The sequence below is a fragment of the Ceratotherium simum genome, chromosome 14 (assembly GCF_057802395.1).
Source record: "Ceratotherium simum simum isolate JZ-2026a chromosome 14, ASM5780239v1, whole genome shotgun sequence".
Taxonomy (NCBI): Eukaryota; Metazoa; Chordata; class Mammalia; order Perissodactyla; family Rhinocerotidae; genus Ceratotherium; species Ceratotherium simum.
Window position 1 is genome coordinate 59,266,930 of NC_141913.1, and position 22,725 is coordinate 59,289,654.

A 22,725-nucleotide genomic window follows, 5' to 3' on the forward strand; every position below is an offset into this window, starting at 1 on the left:
CTCCGTCTGAGCCTCTGCCGCAGCCCCACTCCCCTTCTGCCCCAGTTTCCCTCCTCCTACTACGTCTCCTCTCCTTCCCCACACCTCTTTCCCTGTCCATTCACTTATCTCCCACTTTCCCTTTTTCACACTCTTGTTCAGAACTGTTGATTGCTTTGGCACTTTTGGGCAAACTGTTAACGCTCCCTCTTCAATGTGAAAACCAGGTCTATTGAATATTGAAAAGGACACCGCTGTTTTTTTCACATATTTTTCCATTTTCTTTCCTCCCTCTAGGCCCTTTCTTATGCTTTTCTCCCTACCCAGACAACCTCAACTTTGCAAAACAAAAATCAACCCATACTTCAACGTCCATGGGGTCTTTTCCATTAACCAGCCAGACCGCATCTCCCCTCCCCACCGGGGCATGGAGCGCTAGGCCTGGGCTCGCTTTATGGTCTGTTGTATCAGTTAGTGTGCACATCTGTTCACTTCTGTATACACAGCACCGAGGTCAGTACTGTGCGCTGAAAAGGTGCACAATGAATGTTTGTTGAATTTCATTGTTAGGGTCACCGGTCATTGTTAAGGGGAAAAAAGTTTTCCCATCTGTGATTTAGCATGAGTGCCATGAAGTATAAGCAACAACTTGCAACTTAAAATGTGAAGTATTTGCTGCAGCTCAAGGAGAATGTGCACATCTACACCCCAGAGCTCCTGCTGAAGTCTAAAGAGTTTACATTCATCAGCTACATGATAATCTCACCATTTTCACAGAAAGTCCAACATATTTTAAAGAACTGAAGGCAACTTCAGTATTCTGTCCAAGAAGCCAAATTCAACTCCTGAAACAGGACCAAGTTTCAAGCCCGTATGGAAGATTAAAGGAACAATTTCCTCATGTGGCCAACCATCTACAGACCGGTGGTGGGAGAGGCCACACACAGAAGTAAAGCTCTCTGTTGCCATTAGGTTTTTAACATAAATCATAGTTATTAAAATGCATGGTTATACTTCCTAATTTAATAACACCCTTGAGGAATAAAGGTGAATGGTAACATAAATCCATGAGATTACATTATCCTCTCTGCCTCCTGAATGAAACTTTTAACCTTTTCCTAATATCAGTGTGGAAGGTTTTCCATTTTGCCCCTCCATGAAACAGTTTTGCCATTGGGGACCTTTTCCTACAGATAGCTTTGAAAATTTCTTTTAAAAATATCTATAAATGTACCACAATTATCTCTTTGTGAAAGAGAAGAGGCTGCAATTTATGGCCAGGCATCACGTGGGCATATTTAGCTGCACATAGAGTGGGTAGTAAATAGAAACATCAGCAGAGCCATTTCAGAGGCTGCTTCAGAAACAAACTTCTCTTGCATGACCATTCATTCCACTTAAGCACAACAAATAATAGGGCAAATTAGCAATTTAGCTGTGGAACAGTGGCCAACAGAATCTCATTACAGAAAGAAAGTATCTTGTCCTGGGAGAACAGGTGGATGGGGTTTATCAATTTGTAAGAGATACCACTTAGTATCTTATTCCATGACAAGTGCAGTTTCTTAGTTTCTTGTGCCCTAATCTAAGGCAAGAAATCAGTATGTATTGGCAACGCACAAGAACCAGGGGCAATGGAGAACGACTGGGGTACAGGTTGTATGTAAATAACAGATCAAATGATTTTTACTGCAGGCTCCATAGTCTAGTTACATCAGAATTTAACAGTAGAGTTCATGCAACTGTAAACTAAATTTAAGATTTTTAAGTATTTTATTACATTATAGCAACATTAATAGAATTACAAATAAAATGTACCCATAATCCCATGACTTCAACAAATCAAAGTGCATTTGTTCATTTTTCCTTCTAGTCTGTCAAAAAATTATATAATTTTTGCTTAGCTTAAAGCACACTGCAGTTAAGACGTACTTGACATTTTAAATCCACACAGAATGTTTTCACCCCATCATTTTGACCCCGAGGATGTTTAGACTCTATTTACCAATAAAAACATGTTCCTCAGAATTATAGCAACATTAAATGCCATTAAACCAACGAAATCCTTTGCTCAGTCTTCTGGACCACATAAGTAAACTGTGTGCATTCTTTCATTTTCATCAAGAACAATGCCTTTCTATGTAAATTTCACAACACAAATCTGAATCATTGACTTTTTTTTGGTCCCTATCAAATTTTACAAATTAACATTTTTGCTATCAAGTATTTTCTGAAGTGCTCACTATTTCTTCCAAGTCTAATGTTCTGATGTGAAGTTTTAGCTACTATCAGTCTTATTTTAGGTTTACTATCTCCACCAAGTCTAAATATTCCTAATAATGAATGCAATCAAAACATCACTGCAGCTAAAATGGAAAAGTCCAAATGTTCTGCTTTATTTAGACACACATGATATAAGACTTTCCTTCTGCTTTTCCTGGGGACAATCACCCATGACCAACTGAAATCCCCTAAGCAGATGTAGCATGGACGACTCCTGCAGATTCTTCAGTTGATGCTCTGAGACCTGCCCCGGCTTCCCTTTAAAACACGGAGGTGGGCCCAGGTGGGTTAGACTTACTCTGTGCATCTCCAGTGGGGAGAACTATGGTCAATGAGTTACATTTTCATTTGACCATTACTTAGAGGCACAACATGGAGAGGAACATTCTGCCAAGAGTTATCAAAAGAGGGAGGATGTTTCCTAAGACAAGTGAAGATCTTACTTCTACAAGAGTGAAAACATGGTGCCTGGGTTGAGCGCCCGTCAGAAGTGCCGGCACATGGAGACACCGTCCACGTGGTCCTTTTTTTTTTTTTTTTTTAATTATTGTAAGAACACTTTACATGAGATCTACCCTCTTAAAATTTTTTTAAGTATACAATACAGTATCGTTAACCATAGGCACTGTGCTGTACAGCAGATCTCTGGAACTTATTCATCTTGTATAACTGGAATTTTATACCTATTGAATAACAATTCCTCACTTCCTCCTCCCTCAGCTCCTGGCAGCCATCATTCCACTCTCTGTTTCTATAAGCTTGACTCTATTAGACACCTCATATAAGTGGAATCATGCAGTATTTGTTCTTCTGTAACTGGCTTATTTCACTTAGCATAATGTCCTCAAGGTTCATCCACGTACGGCAGGATCTTTCTTTTTTAAGGCTGAATAATATTTCACTGTACGTATACACCACATTGTCTTTATCCATTCATCTATTGATAGACACTTAGGTTGTTTCCATATCTTGGCTATTGTGAATAGTGCTGCAATGAACATGGGTGTACAGATATCTCTTCTAGATGCTGATTTCAATTCCTTTGGATATACACCCAGAAGTGAGATTGCTGGTTCTATTTTTAATTTTTTGAGGAACCTCCATACTGTTTTCCATAGTGGCTACACCAATTTACGTTCCCATCAACAGTGTACAGGGTTCCAGTTTTTTCACATCCTCACCAACACTTGTTGTCTACTGGTTTTTTGATAATAGCCATCCTAACAGGTGTGAGGCAATATCTCATTGTGGTTTTGATTTGCATTTCCCTGATGATTAGTCACGTTGAGCACCTTTTCACATACTTGTCGGCCATCTGTATGTCTTCTTTGGAGAAATGTCTGAGAGTTTTGCCCATTTTTTAAATCCAGTTATTGTTTTTTTGCTATTGTAGGATGCCCATTTTGTCTCCCAGAAGCTTTCTTATTTTGCTTTTCACATTTAGGTCTATAATCTACCTGGAATGTGTTTCTGGGTGTGGTGTGAAGTACATCCACTTTTCTTTCAGACAGCTGTCTAGTTGTCTCAGAATTGTCCGTTACAACCCACTCTTCTCCCACTGCTCTGATGCCACCTTTATAATAAAACATGTCAGTGTGAGTCTGTTTCTGAGCTCTGTATTCTCCTCCATTTGTCTGTTTGTTCTTTTCTTGCACCAAAAGGCCTCTCATACTTCCTGTGGCCTTATACTAAGTCTTCCTATGTGGTAGAGCAGGCCCTGCCTTCTTGTGCTTCTTCAAAGTGACTTGGTTACTCTCAGTTCTTTATGTAAGTATTGTGAGAGATCACAATTGACCACCTCAAAATATGCCTCTTTACCTTGATTATTTTCTGAAAGACACTTTAACCTCTCCCCCAACTAAATGATCAATAGACAGGGGGGGTCCTTGCTAAGCCCATTCTTATCAAAGTTCTGTTTACCAAACATTTACATTTGTAAGGGAATCCTAGCTTGTCTGTTACCAGATGTGCACCTCTGGGTATTTAACCTCTCTGAGCCTCAGCTCCTCGTTGTAAAATGTCATTGTCACACCCTTTACCCCATAGGGTTATCGAAGGATTTAAAAGATGCAGGTAAAGCTTGTTGCACAGTGCCTGGCACACATAAGCTCCCAATTTTTAAATATGAAAGCTATTATTATTTCATGGTGCATTTCTCACTTCCTCCCCAGCCAACATGAAGTCAGTGAGAGATCACAGGTGTTTCATCTTGAGTTTATGGGCACTTCTCTGAACAAGAAACATAAAAATGAATGTATTTTTTATACTCATTTCACTGTGACTCAATCAACTGACTACGTGTCAACCACTAAACACAGATTTGCCTTTGGGGCAATTCCCAGAGTTCATTTCATAACCCCGAACAGGCTAGAAGGTCAAATGAGAGGGTTACCTAAGGCCAGCTGACCAGGCTGAGGTTGAGCCAGTTCACAAGAATCTAAAATCTGACATTCCACAGGCAAATCCCAATTCTAACACATTTCTCAGAGCATGCACTCATCCCTGCTCATCATTTTCAGGAACAAAAAATAATTTTCTGTGCACCTGAAATGATGGGTGTGTGAGCCTGAGCCCTGCCTGAGTACCCTTCTTTCTCATGTTTTGCTGAAGGCAAGGCCTGTCACTGCTTGCAGCCCTCCCTTTAACCCCTTCTGACCCAAGACCAGCCTTTCCTTGCCCGACCTTCCTGGCAGCCTGGTGGACTGGCAGCAGTGAGCACGGGCAATGCAGCCCTCAGCCACTCCTGAACGCATATTACCACGCTTCTCCACAGCAGCTCCTCGTTCTTCTGGGCGTCCCACCATCCCCTTTCTTTCCCTGTGCTGACTCCTACTGAGCTGTGTTCATGAGTGTGGCTGTCAGCCCCAGTGGCTTCTGCAGCCCAGGACTTGTCTAGCAAAAACTCATAGAAAATCCAGGTGTTATTCCTTGAAGCTGCAAGAGACCACAGAAGACATCCTGTGCGCAAGTCTGATGCCATATCCTTCCACATACAAAATGGACCCTGGAGCGTACCACCCACACTTTTACATCCAGTTTTGTAAAGGCACATTTCTTTACATTACAAACATTGGAAAGACATTTTGCACAGAGTGATGTTCTCATGTGAACACTTTCTCTCTGCAGTGTTATCATTAGACTTATAAGGAGATGTTAATGACAATAAGAGACAACTATCAAGCCACATATAGAAATCATCTTGGCAAAGGCTGGTCACAGCTTTGGTCTGAGTTTAAATGTGGAAAGATTTTACATCTGGAGTACACTTGAAGTAAAACTATGTCCCTTTCATTCTACACTAGTGGTATGTTTTTCTGTAACTCACACTTGTTTCCTTTGTCAACTGCATAATTAAGAGTTTGCACCTGTTACTTTTCTTGAATGGATTCAACTCAAAGAGCCCTGCTTCTTGATCTTCTCATTGTATTTAAGATACCCCAGCATAATCATTCCTCTTGCTTTGCACACAAAAGGCTTCCTCTCGGACAAAGAAGCATGATTAGTAAATGCTTTTATTTCTTGTGTCTGACAACTTAATTTCAATATATTTCAGTAATTACAATACTAAGATAGCCACCCCCTAAAAAGAGCTATGATTTATACTGGGCATAATCTGTGAACATTTGTGACACACACAGCAACTAATACAATGTTAGTATCTTAATCCTTGAGAAATGCCTCTCCATCCCCACTGTTGATGCCCACAGCCATGAGGTCAGGTAGAACCTGTGGGTGAGGTGGGGGATTCGCATGGCCCAGGCAGAGTGAGGAGGGGTCCTCACCTGTGGCAGCCGGCGTGGGAGGCAGGGTCTAGGAGAGTGGTAAGGACACCCAAGCAGAAGAGTGGCTGCAATAAGGCTGTTTTTGGTTTGGGATTTTTTTATTGCTGTCTTGAACCAGTCTTGAGGCTAGAGACAGGTCCGTCCCCTTCCTGACCTACTGATTAAGTCCACACCCCACCCACCTCCCTTATCCGGCTCTCACTCTCAGGGGCCACTATATGCCTGCCCTAATAGCCCCAGGGCCAGGCAACAGACAACTAGGAACAGCCCTTATGCCAGGAGCCCACGGAATTATTCAAACTATCCAATCCACAGAGAGCTTTCGAAACCTAGCCAACCCCACCCCACTTGTCATACATAAGATGCCCCTTCAGCTCCAGCTTGCCGTTATCCTGCCCCCAGTACAACCCCCTGCGTGGCCCTGCCTGGCAGGCTTCTCTCGTCCAGAGCTGCCCATCATCTATCCAAGTGTCCATATGTTGTGTCCCAGCACCAGAAAAATCTTTAAATCTTACAAAACAGTGGCCTAGTGGGATGTTTCTGGGCCTGAGTGGGGGGAGGAGGCAGCACACGCAGGAGTGGGGGTCACCAAGGCATGCGGTGTTGGGGGCCTGGCGAGGTGAGAAGGGTTTCCTTGTGGCAAAGCATCTAATCACAGCATATCAGAGCCAGTGAGGAGAGGCATCTGGGGAGAGTAAGGCAACAGGAGACTGGGCCAAGGTGCTGTCTTTTCAAGCTCCTCCTCTGTGAAGTTACTATTCTTTCCCTTGTGACGATAAATATCTTGTGGCAAGATACTCTGGGACTATGTCGATATCCTGTTTCTCATCATATTCTCACCCACAAATTTTAGCACCCATTGATGATTCTTGCTTAAAACCATTATTATTATGGTTTTGCCAAATGGTAAAGATGAAAACTTTTTTGAAAACTAAAATGGATAACCTCAGAGACTTTTGTGCAGGAGTTGCAAACTACAGCCTGAAGGCCAAATTCAGCCTGCTGTTTACTTCCGCAAATAAAGGTTTTTCGGCACATGACCAGGCCCCCTCGTTTGTCCATTCGTTTGTGTACTGTCTGTGGCTGATTTCACGCTCGATGGCACAGCAGAGTAGATGCAACAAGACACCACATGGCCCACAAAGCCTAAACTATTAGCGGGCCCTTTACAGGAAAAGTTTGCCAACCCCCACTTGACAGAAAATACGGCAGTTACGAAACAGGTACAGAATATTTTATAAGGAACTAGCAAAAGAATTCTTAAAAAGTAAAAATCTGATCATCAAAAAATAAAATTCAATAGAAAGGCTGAAAGACAAAACTGAGGCAATATTTCAGAAAGCAAAACAAAAGACTAAGAGAGATAGAAGATGGAAAAGAAATAAGATATGACTTGAGAGGATCGATCCAGAAAGGATAACAGTTGATTAATACAAGTTACAGAAAAAAACAACAGAGAAAATACTGACCTTTTTTTTTAAATCCAGAACTGAAGTACACAAATCTTAGATTAAAATGACCCATAATGAATGAAAAAGACCTACTCCAAGGCACATCATCTTGAAATCTCAAAATACCAAGAAAGAAGAGTAAATTCTAAAAGCTTCCAGAGACAGAGAACAGGGCAGACACAAAGGAAGAACAATCAAAATGGTATTACAGTCATCAACAATGCTAGGAGAAATACAAAAAATGCCTTCAAAATTCTAAGAGAAAATGTTTTTCATCCTATAATTTGTACCCAATTAAACTATCCATCAGATATTTTCAGAAATTCATGGATCCAAAATGTATTTCCCATGTCACTTTCCTAGAAAGCTACAAGGGAAGGTGTGCCACTGGAAAAAGGACACAAGTCAAGACACAGGAAGACAAAATTCCATAAGACAGAAGATTCACACAGGAAACTTACCAGGATGACAGCTGTCCAGCAGGACCAGAGAGAGGAGGTCTAGATTAAAGCAAATAGAGGCAGAGCTCTGGGAATGAAATAGCCTGAGAGGAAAAAACAGAATTCATAGATCATTTGATATGTTTAAGCATTTAGGGAAAAAAAACAACACTGAAAAAAACTGACCAGTATATGAAAGATTGAACAGAACTTTAAGGAAAATTTTAGGTTCATTGAAAACTAGGCAAGCAAAAAGAGAAGGCAATTACTCATCCAAAAAAAATAAAAAATTGTAAAAGAGAGAAGCGTCATAGCACTCCATGTGACCCTGCAGGGAACATCATCACAGCATAACAAACCATGACAACTTATTTAAAATTGCAGTCATCATGTAGTACGACACAAGAGAGGAGGTGGCTGGTGTAAAAGGGCTGTGTTGTATCTACCATAAGTCAATAGATGTCTAAAACTGGTAAGTCCAGAAACAGCCTTGGAAGAAGATTACTTAGAAATACAGAGGCAACTATGAGAAGAAACAGCTTTAAGAAGCTGAACATTATCCCAGGCCTTGAAAAGGCAAGTGGAGGCGGGGGTGAGTCTTCTAGCATTACTTGGTGATGTGTGGTGTGCGCACATTTCTTCAGAGACACACTTAAACACACCCCGACTTTGGCAACGCCTTTCCTCTGCCTCCCTTAGCCCTCCCCCAGCACTGCCTGAGAAACTTCCCTTCAAAGTCAACTCAGAGTGAAATAGCTACTGAGTATGAATTATGAGCCTGGCATCCTGTTAGGTGCTGGCGATGGATAAGTAAACAAGATGACACAGTTCTGCTCACAGGACCAGCAGTCTGGCAAGCAGACAGACAGTAAGCACAGACTCAATTCAATATGGACAACTATTATAACAGGAAGCCCCACCCTGCAAGTTTCCCAGTGTATTGCCATCACGGAAGTACCTGGTTCCCATTCCATCCAGTACCATTAAACCAGGGGAAAGGAGAACAGTGCCCTTTTCCTGGCTCTACCTCACTTCAATATTTTCAAGATCCCTCCACAACGTAACCCAGTGAGTTCAAGGAGTCACCACACACCGTTTTGTGGTTGTCTTACAATTCAGTCCTGCAAGAGACACGTGGCTTCCGCCACCTGCCTCTCCTGACATCTTGTCCTCTTCCATCTAGGCTCACTGCTCAAGCCATTGCCTCTCCATCCCCCAACTCTCATCCAGGTGGGGCAGCTGCTCTACATCCCCTCCCGGGTGATACCATGAAATAAAGTCGTCCTGTGCTCTCCCCTCCCAAGGGCTCTGGCCCAAAGCTAGGAGGTCGAGAGGGTGAGAATGCTGTCAGCAGCTGGAAGCCTTTTACTCTCACACTTCTTTGGCCAAGAACCTAATATTTGTCCCAAAATCTTTTATTGCTGTCTTCAAACTCTTTATGCTACACTCACATAGACACACAAACACCTCCAAAGAGAAAACCCATCAGATAATTCAATATAAGAAAGAGAAACAGAAAGGAGGGAAGTTGAAGCATGCATGCCCCAGTAGGAGCAATGCAGTATTTCAAAAATCACTTCTGAGAATAACTTTGACTGGGAGACAAAAATGTGATCAAAAAATAATCAACACAATTTACAACAAATTTAGAACCGAATCCCTAAAAAACATGCTTAGATATATGTTACCTCTATTTGAACCCAAACATCTGTCAATTCTCTTAAAACATTTCTGCAGCGGAAGTGTTCACTAACTCATCTATCTGTCCCCACTAATGGAGAATCGGATGTCTCAACTGCATTTGTATCACACTTTGCTCTTTTAGGCAATAAAAATTTCTGTGATGATTTCAGATACATCTTTCCTTGTGAAGTAGGCTATTTTACTTTGTTTTATTAAATACTAATGTGGCTGCAGAATGCCATGAATATAGCACTAATTTTAATGAATACCATTAAGTTCATATTTAAATATATTTTCCCATTTGGGGTTCTAACCAATAAAGAAAAAAAAAACCTACCTATACAACATACACACACACACACACACATCAGGTGATCACATGCTTAAGCAGAATTTCTTGTTTTTTAAATTGTAAGAGCAGAAGAGAAGTAAATACCTTTTTTCTTTTTATTTTATATGAATTTTCACTGGCATGTGCTATTTTCATGTTTTTAAAATTTAACTTAATCCTCTGAACATTAACTTTAAAATGACCCAGGAATCCCAATTTCTAATGTGAAATAAGAAGACAAACACACTACTGCTTTATTTTCATTTCCAACACCAAGAACAAATCTGGTTAGTCCAAAATAAAGAAATAGCAACAATAATTTGCCAGCTACTGCTAATACTTAGTATTCTGTCCCAAACCAATGGTTTATCTTTGCCACACTAAGGTAAAGGACCAGGCTGACAATGAAGTACTCTTCCGTCTCCTCAATCCACAGCAGCTCCACGTGCACTTTTCCTTCCGAGTCCACGTAGTCAACATAGTATGTCTGTCCCAAGAAATCAGGGCCGTCAGAGGGCCTTGGAGAAGATCTCACACAAACCGGGGAACTGAAACACCAAAAGGGTTTCCTATATTCATCCAAAAGAGTTATGTCCATTATAGAACAAGTCTACAAAATAAACACAAATATTTATAAATGTAAGGATAAGATAGTTAGACATGATTTTCAGGTCTAATTAATAAATCTGTAAATGTATAAATGAAACCTTGTCATGAAGGATGAACAAGAGTTAAGTGCAAGAGGAGAAAGAAGAGAAGAGAGAACAGAATTACAGGAAGGGAGAACAGCATACACAAAAAGCGCAGAAGACCGCGACAGGTCTGTAGTACTAGAGATTACTCGCCATGGGGTCAGGTTGGCTCTGCCAATCATCACACCTTTGGCACCCGCCCATGGTAACTGGTGCCAATAAGTGCAGGTCAGATAAATGAATGAGAGCAATATAATGGGGGTGGAAGCAGCAAGAACAGCCACAGGGATGTCGGTTATTGTTATACACTAGTAAAGAGATAGTAAAAGCCCTCGATTACCAGTGGTAGTAACTCACAGGAAAGAAGAGATGGAAGAAATATTTATAAGACAAACTGAGCAGAATCGGTGGGGTAGAGAACCTCTGCTGGGCCCTCCCAACCCTATCTACAGTCTCAGCGGATGCCCCAATCCCTGCTTCACAGAGTGCACAGGCCATCTCCTCCTTACTTCTTCTGGAACCTCACTCCTTACTCTCCATCCTGCCTGAGGGGTCTCCTTTTCCATTTGGTTCCTTCTCCATAACAAATCGCTTCCATCCTTGGGGTTGCAAAGAGGGTAAGGCATTGGGGGATGTATTTTAGAACCTCCCTCAAACCTTCATCCCACTCACCCTCCATCCTTCTCCTCAAAAGAGCTATGTTTCCAATTATCCTTTCCAATTAGTCTCTCTCAGCATGAACTTCTAGAATGTAGACACCTAAGCAGTAAGCAGAACTCACCTTCCCCATAGCAGTAAATCAGTTTTCCACACCTGCACCCCATTTACCAATGAACTCTGCCAGATTCAAAATGCAATGTCAGGGGAGAGGGCAGTACTCGCACAGAGGGCAATATCGCATTCTTTTAAAGGTGTTTGATTTTATAGGTATCATCATATTTAATCACCTATTTCAGTGCAGTACTCGTCAGCAAATTGGCCAAGGCATGTTTCTTATTGGGGCGACAGGGCACAGCCACCGCAACATGTTGAACCTGTGATATGCCCATCAGCAGGTTCTACTGAACTCAACTACTCCCAAATAAAGAGGAACCAGAGTTATACTCAAATATCTAGCTTAAATTAAACTTCATGTCAAGCTCCATACAGATCTAGAAGTCACATTAAAGTAACATCAAAAAATGCCAAGGCATGAAACAAAAAAGTAAAAGGAACACGTACAAGAGAGGCCTTACCAAAAGAAACTCCCTCAATCAGCACTTCTGGTAGGAACTCAGAGAACAGAGACCAGGAGAGCACTTGATTCTGAATTATACTGAAGACTGCAGCAGGGCGACTGCCCTAGCTATTCAAAACGACTTGGTAAAATAGCACGGCAACCAGTTACAGAGCACCTGTCCTGTGTGGGTTCATTACTAACACCAGTCACTGTAAGCACCTCTAAATGCATCTGATATCATAATCTGACTTGAAAAAAAAAAGAAAGAAAAAAACCTGTTTATAACGTTATATTTTTTTTTAATTTTTAAAGTTTAATAATCTACCATATAAAATTACAAGTTGTTGGGGGGCCGGCCCGGTGGCACAAGTGGTTAAGTGAGTGTGCTCCGCTGCGGTGGCCCGGAGTTCGCCAGTTCGGATCCCGGGCGCGCACCAACGCACCGCTTGGAAAGCCATGCTGTGGCGGCGTCCCATATAAAGTGGCGGAAGATGGGCAAAGATGTTAGCCCAGGGCCAGTCTTTCTCAGCGGGGGAAAAAAAAAAAAAGAGGAGGATTGGCAGATGTTAGCACAGGGCTGATCTTCCTCACAAAAAAAAAAAAAAATTACGAGTTGTTGAAGTTAGACTCCAGGCACTCGAGCTACAGATGATTCTGATCTGAGGGACCTTGGTGCCAGGAAGTGCTGGCTGGAGGTCACCATACCTCCATGCTCCTCTGAAGGAGAAGATTCTTCTGGGAACAATAAGCTAGGAGGACCTCAGAGACCCCTTTCCTGACGACACATCACTTCAAACAACACAATGCAGCAGGCAGCTCCTCTGTCATTATCATTAATATCATGTTTTCGCTTTTTTGTCTTGTGACCAGATTTGGGTGACACACTTTCTTACTGACCGGCACTCTGATGGGTGTTTGAAATGACAGAGTTAGGAGGCTCCTTCTCAGAGGCCATTCCACAATCTCCAAGAAAAGTAGGAGTTTTAGTTTGTTGGTTTTTAATAGTTATATGTACCTAAGAAACTTATTCTATCATATGCCCTTGCTTATAAAAAGTTTTCAACTCCTTGAAATTGATTTCTTAAAGGATAGTTTATAGTTCCAGTATACTAAGGGGATCAGATACCTAGAGGGAAATTCCTAACTGCAGGGCAAACACAAGGGATATGGCATCATTTACTTGACCTTTTTTCTTTAGGAACTCTAAAGACATTTTTAGTCTTAATACCAAACTCAAAATTATAAGCAACAAAATGCAAATTGAGCATATCCACCCACAGGCCCCAGGGAGTGGGTACAGGCTCTGCGGTTCCCCTCCACCTTCTCCCCAGCCCATCTGAGACAAGGAGTTAACAGGGAAAACTGTCCAAGGGACACACAGTCCAGGCCCAACTTTAAGGGCTGGAAATCCTGTTTTCAGATCAAGCCATTTTGCTAGAAACCTGCGTGCAGGAGTCACACTGCTTAGTGACCTACAGAATCACTGCTTGGAGCTCATTCTGAAGCTTTACCCTCAGCCTCTGTGAGCTCTGCTGTGCATTTGCTGGTAAAATGCTATTTAGGATTGGTCCATTACGTAGCTTTGTCTGCCCTACATAAAGTCCCACTGGAGACTGTGCTTTTAATGATCAGAGCTGGATAAAGCTTTGTTTCTTCGTATAATTACTACACTTCCTTTTCATCCCTAAAGAGAACTAAATAACTGTTCTCATCCTGCTCTAAATACCAGAAAACACAGAACAAATAATATTATTTTTATAATTATGCTCACCCTTTAAGTCTGTCATATCTATATTCTTCTCTTCCTGGTCCTCAAGGACTAGTTTGATTTTAATATTTTATTTTAGTACATATTTTTATTATAAGCCCCATCTAAATCCATAAAAAAAAGAAGTCAAGTCTGTGCTCTTACAGACATGAAACAACATTCTCTTGTACATGATAAACAAAAGCTTTACTGAAGTTTAAACATTTGTTTACAAATAAGAAGGATTAATAAAACATCTCATTATATCAAATAGCTCAAGTGATACACATAAATAACAAGTGGCTAAAGAGATAATACTTAATGATAGCTAAGTGTTTTTAACGTTCAATGATAATACTGCTCTTGGTCTCAGTCATCATCACGCTCTAATAAGGTGTCCACAAACGTATGGCAGGATAAAGCCACGTTACTGGAGGCCCTCTGCATTTATAGGAGATCGAGCCCACTGAATATGAAAATCCTATTCATGCCACAAAATAAAGATGGAGAGCGTGAGAAGCAAGGGCAGCCATGGGCACAAGGATCACAGAAGAAAATGAAACTCTGTGAGAACAGCTCTCATTCGCCTTCTCCTCCTCCTCCTCCCTCCTTTCCTGACACCAATTCCCAACCACTAAATCAACTCTCCCATCCATATGGCTCTTTCTGATGGAGGTATAAATTGATTTAACTGTTCAAGGAAATATCTGTATCCTGGAACTTATAACTGCAATAAATTTTACATTGGTGCATGAGTAAATTAAGATGTCTTTGAGTAAATGCTACTTGCCTGCTCCAACATATAGCTCCCCTCTTTCTCCACAAAACAGACAGACAGATAGACAGAGGGGCTTCAAAGGAGTGCAGGGTGCAACCAACACTGCTCAGAAACACTTCTGCATGCTACCTACCACTCCTGCCCCACCACACTCAACGACCAACAGAAGGTACTCAATAAGCATGTGAATCTTCAGACGCCAGGACAATAAATCTAAGACTTTAAAAGCAGTATCATAGATATACATCAAGAGACATTTTTTATTATACAGAAAACAGGTTACTTTAAGAAAAGAAAATAACAAATTACCTTTATAAAGCCATCTAAAACATCGGTTCTCCAATAGAAGCCAACTTTCCCAATAAGAGGCAGGTGTTTCGCGTTATTTTTAAAATTTATAGCAGTGAGCTTCACATATCCATTTTCAATGTATCCTGAAAAGATTTAAGATTTTTTAAATTATGATATACCAATGCAGGACAAGTCAAGATTCTTTAGGTCTGCTACTCCATAAAGGATGCCTCGTATAGCTAAGTACTAGACTCAGTGATGGAGGAAAACAGCGGCATATAGCTAATTCAGACGTCTGGTTTGAGGCCAGGGCAGCATACCTGCATTCCAGAGACAGAGATATGAGTGTGTACTTGAGAAAAGTGATCTCAAAGGTGAGTCTGGGGAGCTGCCTGGGGTGAACCTGGAGATCCGCCCTGTCACTGATGGGGAGACTGTTGAGGAGGCAAAGGTTCTTCAGATTTGATTAAGCTAACAGCAATGAAAACAGAAAACCAGAACTGTGGAACTTAAGAAAACAGAGGCCAGAAATGGACATCAGATGTGACGGAGCAAGGAGAGAGATGTCCAGAGAAATGAGGGGTTTGAGAGCAGGTGAATATGGAAGAGATAAAGGAAGAAGCCCAGCACACATAAACATCTTTGCACATGCTTATAAATAAGTCCTTGCTCATGCTTACCAAAAGCTTGAGACCAGAGCCCTGCCCCCGAGTAGCTCAAAGCTGACTAACAGCAGCCTCACCACTGCTAAGAGCCCATCACAACCCAGGCGCATACGCGCTCCACTTTCCAAAGCACTTGTGGTGGGGGAGCCTTCACATGACGGTGAGCTTCACATACCCATTTTAACACATCCTGAAAAGTGACCATCAGGTGTAAACCACATAACAGCACCTTCACTTATACACGAGATTCCTTCAGAGACAGACAACTGAATAAAGGTAAGATCTAAGCTACAGGGCAAAGCAGACAGAAAAAGAGGGGAGAAGAGCAAATGTTCTTTGACTCTAGGTTGGTTATTTCACAGGACAAAATAAAACCAAAGCTAAGTTGCCTTGGGAGCCAAAGCCCTGTTCTAGAAATTCTATGAAGTGTTCTCACTTAAGTGTAGCCAAAACATTAAATGCTTCGCCAGCAGCCTCTTCTGTGACACAATAATGGGCTTTAAGAGAGAGATCCTGTTAGAGGCAGAGCATCTCCAGCCCTGCAGGAGGGCACCATCAGCCCTTTCGTTTGGAGGACAGAGGCAGCCCACACCTTCTTCTCGGCCACTGGGTGATTAACAAGCACTGTGCAGCTTCTCTCCCTCACTCCCTGGTGTAGGACTGAATACCAGATGACACTGACCCTTCCCCGGCAACAGCTCTACTGTCACCTCGGCAGGGCTCGACGGAAGAAGGAGGAAATCTGTGGAAAGCCGAGCCTCAGAGGAGGCACAGTAATGACACTTTGAATGGACCAGATGTGGCTCGGCTCTGCTCTGTATTACTGCACAGCCATGTGCAGAATTGAGAGAGACCTCTGACTGGCTGGCACATGTGCTGGCAGCTGGACGGTGCCGTACAAAAAACCGCGAGTTCATTTTCCATGTGGCTTGTCCTCAGGACACTGCAGAAAATGGACCCATAAGTACAACAGCCAATAACATTTCAATGGCAATTGTCTGAGCTAATAAACATGAAATCGCTGTAGGAAGCAATGACTGTTGTTATTTTGTTACCATCAGATATTCTCCCACTTCAGAACAACTATAACATTTGCAGTATCTTAAAAGGTCAGCGCTCTTCCTACCAACTCTCTGTAACCGCTTATACCTATAAAAGAAAAATGTTCATCTCCTCCTACATTTAAACGATCTGCCCATAGAACGTATCTGTGAAAGTGTGTGTATATAAAATAGGTAATATTTTTGAGTACTTATTGCACACCAAGCACTGTATTAAGAACTTTATGTACAGTAGCTTAAAAGACTACTTTAAAAGAACACCTTAAAATGATACTATTAATTAGGTATTATGGTTTTCTGAATTCACAGGTGAGAAAACTATGCACAGGGAGCTTAATAGTACCTTGTCTAAGGTCATACTGCTAGTAAGTGGCAGAGACATGATTCAAACCTTGTTCTGTGTCTAGAGTCCATGTTATAATAGATTAAAACATATAGAAAAAGGAAAAAATATAATCACCAATTAGTTTAAAGACTAGCTGAGAATTTATAATGTAGATTTAAATTCTTACAAAGTTTTGCTTTCATATTACTGCCAAGAGGGAAAAATCTATAAGTTAGCAGACAAGATATGCTAGGGGATCATTTATGGCTCCCCAAAATTTTTGTTAATTTCCCCATCTGTGAGCCCCACAGTCACTGTCTCCCATTTCAACCTTCCTATAACTAAGGCATTAGTGACCTGGGTTCCTTCACTGTGAGCTAATACACCCTTACTGAATTCCTGTGTCACTTAAACCATTTAGAATAAATTCTGTTGCTGGAGACTCTAACCTTAACCTACCAATGCAAAGAAATACAACTCAAGGCTCACCACCCTTGGCTCCAGTGACATTCACTTATAAGCCTTTATACTTTATACTTTTAACTGGCCTTTAGAGTCATAAAGACCTCATTCCAAACTCTGCCCAGCCATTTACTATCTGTGTAACCACGGTCAAACTCCAAGCTGAGTAAAATAAGGATACAAATAGAAAGTACTATATAAGTCTTTGTGAGCATTAATGGAATAACATATCTTAACATTACAGGGTAGACTATTATATATCCAGGCTAAGCGTGCTAAGCACCTTACATGCGTTATCTCAACAATAACACTCTATCTAAAGGGCCAAACCTACTGCCAAGCAGAAGGTAGAGATGTACTATGTTCATGGATTGCAAGACTCCATATTAAGACATCCATTTACCCAAATTGATCTATAGAGTTAATGCAATCCCAATCATAATCCTAGCAGGCATTCTGATAAATAATTTATAATCAGTATAAATAATAATATTTGACAAGCTGATTCTAAAATTAATATGGAAATCATAAGGACCTAAAATAGCCACACATTCCTGAAGAGAAAAAGTGACTTCAAGACTTACTAACAGCAATCAAGACAGTGTGGTATTGCTATAAAGATTAACAGACTAGAATAGGGTCCAGAACCAGACCAACACTTTTACAAGCAATTATTTTTGACCAAGACATCAAATAATTCAATGAGAAAAGAAAGTCTTTTCACAAATGGTTCAAAAAACAATTTGCTATCCATATGGGAAAACAGAATGAAGCTCAACCTCTTTCCTCGTGCTTTACACTAAAATTAATTAGGCATGGATCATAGACTTAAATGTAAAAGCTAAAACAATAATACAGCTGGAAGAAAAGAAAGAATATTTCCATAACCTGGGGTAGGAAAAGTTTTTTAGGACAAAAAAACAAAACAATAACCATAAAATAAAAAACTGACAAATTAGATTTCATCAAAATGAGAAACTTCTAAAAAGATACCATTAAGAAAATGAATAAACAAGCCATAGACTGGGAAAAAAATATTTGCAAAACATTTATCTGACAAAGGACTGCTATCCAGAATACACAAAGAACACCCACATTCAGGAATAAAGAGAAAAATAACACATTATTTTAAAAAAAGGCAAAAGGATTAAGAGGCACTTCAAAAAGAAGATATGCAAATGGATAATAAGCACATGAAAAAATGCTTAACATTACTGGTCATTAAAAAATGCATATCAAAATCAAGATGAAATACTACCACTACCACACACTAGACTAGCTAAAATATAAGACTAATAACATCAAATGTTGGCCAGGATACAGAGCAACCAGAACACTCATGCACTGCTGATGGGAGTGTAAAACAGTACAGCCTCTCTAAAAAAACTGGGGGCAATTTCTTATACACAAAATTTTCTTATACATAAAAAAACGTTTTGCAATTTTTAATACATAAAGCTACCCTAAGACCCAACAATTCCAGTCAGAGGTATTTAGCCAAGAGAAAAGAAAACATTTGTCCACAAAAAAGACTTTCACAAGAATTCTATGGCAGCTTTATTCATAACAGCCCAAAACAGAAAACAACCCAAATTTCCTGTCCATCAACATGGTGAGCAAATTGTGGCATACTCACTCAACGGAATACTACTCATCAATAAATAGGAATGACTATCAGTACCTTCAACAGTATTGATGAAACTCAAAGATGTTTTGCAGAAACTAAGAATCTGGACACAAAAAAGTACAGTGAAAGAATCTGGAAACAAAAGAGTATATACAGTATGATCCCATTGATATGAGTTCTAGAACAAGAGAAACTAAGCTATGGTGAAAAAAATCACAAAAATGTACATGGGAGTTCTTGTACTATTCTTGTAATTTTTTCTAAGCTGGAAATTATATCAAAATAAAAAGGTTACAGAAAAAGCAGCACTCAGGAAATGTTAGCTGTTAACAAACAGCTGTATTGACCTTCCCTTGAAGGCCCCCTCTGCTCATTGCACTGGCCGCTCTTCTCCCATCCAGCCTGTAACTCTGGGCATGCCCCACAGCTGTGTCCTCAGATCTTCTTCAGCTTCCCCCATTCCCTTAGGGAGTTCAGTCCCTCAAAACTTCAACATTCCCCTCCGGGGCTGATAGCACCCTTCTACCTATTCTACTCCCTTCCTTTTCTAAACCCCTACTGCACACACGTGGGCATTTAATTATACTGGATTGTTTCTACATGCTAGATCCGATTCCTCAAATAACCTACAGTCTTTGGGAATAAAGGTCACATCTTCTATGGCATATTAATGGCACAAATAACATCTCTCATTTCTCATTAGAGCTCATTTTTTGCCTTGTAAATAGAACAAAGAAAAGGTGGGAAGAATGTGGGCAGGAGAGACTGACTGATCAGTTGACTGGATAATTTTCCTAAAGCAAACAGAAAGAAGAGGGAAGAGGGCTTAAATTAGATTAGAACTGCCTGAGGCGGGAAAAACAGAACACAGGTTAAATGAACAGATGAACTCAATGAGCAGGAATTGAATGAGACAGGACCCTCGATCACCATCTGAGACACCAACTTAGTAACAGACAAATAAGCGGAACAGACCTCAGTAAGCAACTCCCAGGTTCATGTGTAAATCTTGGGTAAAGAGGTAGGGAGACCCTACAAACTCAAAAATATTTGCCACAGAGTATTAACAATTTAAAGCTGCAGAGACCTGATGCTACAAAGGAATAATTAATAACAAGATGGTATAATCATTAAATTCTAATGGTCAAATAAAATTGGCAGTATCTCTTTAGGAGAGAAAATCTTTAGTATTCTCCCATTCCCTGTTAGGTATCTAACATAAATCTCCTCAAGGCATGTACATGGCCTTCTCTTTTTCTCAGCTAATTATTTTCAGATACCTCTGTTATTTTCCAAATGCCTGATAAACATGAAATTTAAGTAGCTACATAGAGACATAGATCATGGACTATCAAGAGAGAAGGCCTCTGAACATGATAAGGATCAGAACTCTCTCTTCCAGTTTCGTTTGTTATATAGGTTCAAAAGTGAAATGAATCAGAGCTGTATTAGTGAGAGATTGAAAAAACAGAACTTTCAAATCTTTAGGACAATTGCCCTCTCCAGTTCAGATTTGGGGGATGTGATGACATCAATAAAATGTATAATCTTTTGAGCCAGAGTCTCTACTTACTTCATGTTAGCTAGGACCCTAACAGGCTACATCTGCAGGTGGAATTGTTCCTGATATTGGTGACAATTAACCTGATTTTAAAGAGAATAAATTGTGTACTTAGACTCTTTGAAAGTTCAATGTTTATTAATTAAACAGTGTTTGAAAATAGCTTTTTGTATCAATGTATTTAAAGGTTCAGATTGGTATTTTCACAAGACCCAGCTCTGTTTTCCATGCCTTTGAACATATTTTCTATCAGTACAGTCCATTTGAGTATAAACTATTTTTTCTAGACTACCCCTTCCAAAGAAGTTTAAGGGAAAAGTATATGGATATTTGTTTGGGGCTCTCCAACACCTGTTCTGCTTCTCTTGCTAAGCATACTCCAATTGTTTCTCTGAGAAACACACCCAGGTGAGTCCCCACACTTCAGATGGTAGAAGCCAGGCTCAGATATGGAGCATTCCATTCATATGACCACATGACTGAGTCAAGGATGAGTTCATGACCCAACCAGAGCCAAGGAGATGCAATGAGACTCTTGGGGGAGGGTGTACTGGAAAGGAGAACCTTAGACTCGGACGTGAGATCTAGAGCTGCCTTAGAGGGAGGAAATCTAACTCAAAGTACAGCGAAGCAAGGAGAATCAGAATGGGAAAGAGACAGACAGACAGGCTGCTTAGACATATCCAGTCCCACTGACAGGCAATGAGCCCGTGCATCAAACTGCACTTGAAATAAAAACCTTCCCCTGGATTTTTCAACAGCATAAATCCTTCCTGCTAAACCGGTTTCAGGTTAGGTTTTTCTGTACCTTTCAACAAAAAAAAGTTTTTTATCCATACAGAAGTGTTTTTTTCTTTTAAAATAATTTTGGAATCAGAAAACAGGAATATATTTATCAGTGGAAGAAGAGTTGATGGGAAAATAGATTTGAGATGATGAAGAGATAAGAGTACAAATGGCTAAATAAAGGTCCCAGAGCAGGTAGGAGCAGATATATTTAAGAATAGAAATTGGGAAGTACGTTTTGGAAAGAAGTGGGACATCTTTTTCTCTGAAATAGGAAAAAAAACAAGAATACAAAGAGACTGTGATACAGCGACGATGTGACGGCAGATAAGAGGGGAGGATGAGGAAGCACAACAGGGTGAGAGTTTTTCTCAGCATAGCAGGTAGTGAGCCCAAGAACAAGGAATGGAGGAGGAAGATGACTGTGGTCATATCTGAATAGCATTTCTGTGAAATATAAAGGGAAATTAGCAAGAGCTGATTAAACGATTTCTGAGTAGCAACAAGGGGTAACTTGAAACCTGGTAAGTTGAACCTCCACGGACAACAAGCATTTGTGATTCTCCACAAGGAAGTGCTGCGCACTCAATAAGTCAAAAAAGCACCATCAAGGTGAGCAGTGTTAGTCTTCAACAGAGGGAAGCCACAGGGCCACAAGGAAAGGGATTCTGTGGAGCTACAGAGGATGAGACCGACAGTGGAACCCAGGCAGGCACTCAGAAAAATGAAGCCAGGAAGGGAGCAAAGAACCAGAAGAATGAGAAGAAACCCAAACAGTTCTGTAGAAGGAAGGCCCGGGAATCACGGATGGTAAGACAGTTGTGATCTGAGAAGCAGCTCTAAGCTCAACGTCCTACAGATCTAAACTCCTAACACCAACTAAATTCACACCACGGGACAAATTAGAAAATCCATGGCTTATGTTTCTTATTAGACTTATCTTCCTCAAACTAGTTGTTTTAAGGAAGAGATTCTATTTCCACAATTGCCTTCATAAATAACCATGAAGGCACAATATCTTATTGAAACAATATCCTTGAAAATGAAAGTATAAACAAAATAAAGGGCTCATATCCTTCCCTTTAAATGACTGAAAGAATTCAAATCGCCAGAGAGAAAGAACAAATCAAAATCTGAGGTCAAGTCTCACACAGCAGTCAGAGTCCAGAAATGCAGAGAAGACGAGAAGGGCTCACCTAAGTCTTCAGCAGCTGAGGCTCCTCCTCGCATGCCCTGCGTTACAGGCAGGGCCAGCTTCAAGTGCACAACCCACGCAGCTGCAAAGGGCCCCTCCTGGTCAAATGCTCTGCTGCTGCCATTTTGAAATTCTTAATTTTCTAACGAGGAGCCCCACAGTTTCATTTTGCACTGGGCTCCACAAATCATGTGACCTATCCTGCTTCCAGGTCCAGTGCCTACTCCTGACGAGCTCTCACACAAAAATATGGAGATCTGGGTTCTCTCCTTCTGTAAACAGTAATTTGTAATGCTGATTTTTCATAATGGGTCACCAGATGTACAAAACAGGAAAAACGTACTCATAAGCATTGATGAAGATGCTA

General features: G+C 40.7%; 1 protein-coding gene across 3 annotated transcripts in view; it reads right to left on the reverse strand.

Moving 5' to 3' along the window:
• Positions 1 to 10,165: 10,165 nt before the first annotated feature.
• Positions 10,166 to 22,725, reverse strand: part of FBXO15 (F-box protein 15) — a 48,134-nt gene continuing 35,574 nt past the window's right edge. For all 3 annotated transcript variants that reach the window (XM_087439336.1, XM_087439335.1, XM_087439337.1), the window contains 2 exons: positions 14,695 to 14,819; positions 10,166 to 10,559 (listed from right to left, as the gene is read on the reverse strand). In XM_087439336.1, coding sequence (XP_087295462.1) covers positions 10,290 to 10,559; positions 14,695 to 14,819 — 395 coding nt within the window. In that variant the 3' untranslated portion in view covers positions 10,166 to 10,289. The remainder of the gene's footprint in view (positions 10,560 to 14,694; positions 14,820 to 22,725) is intronic.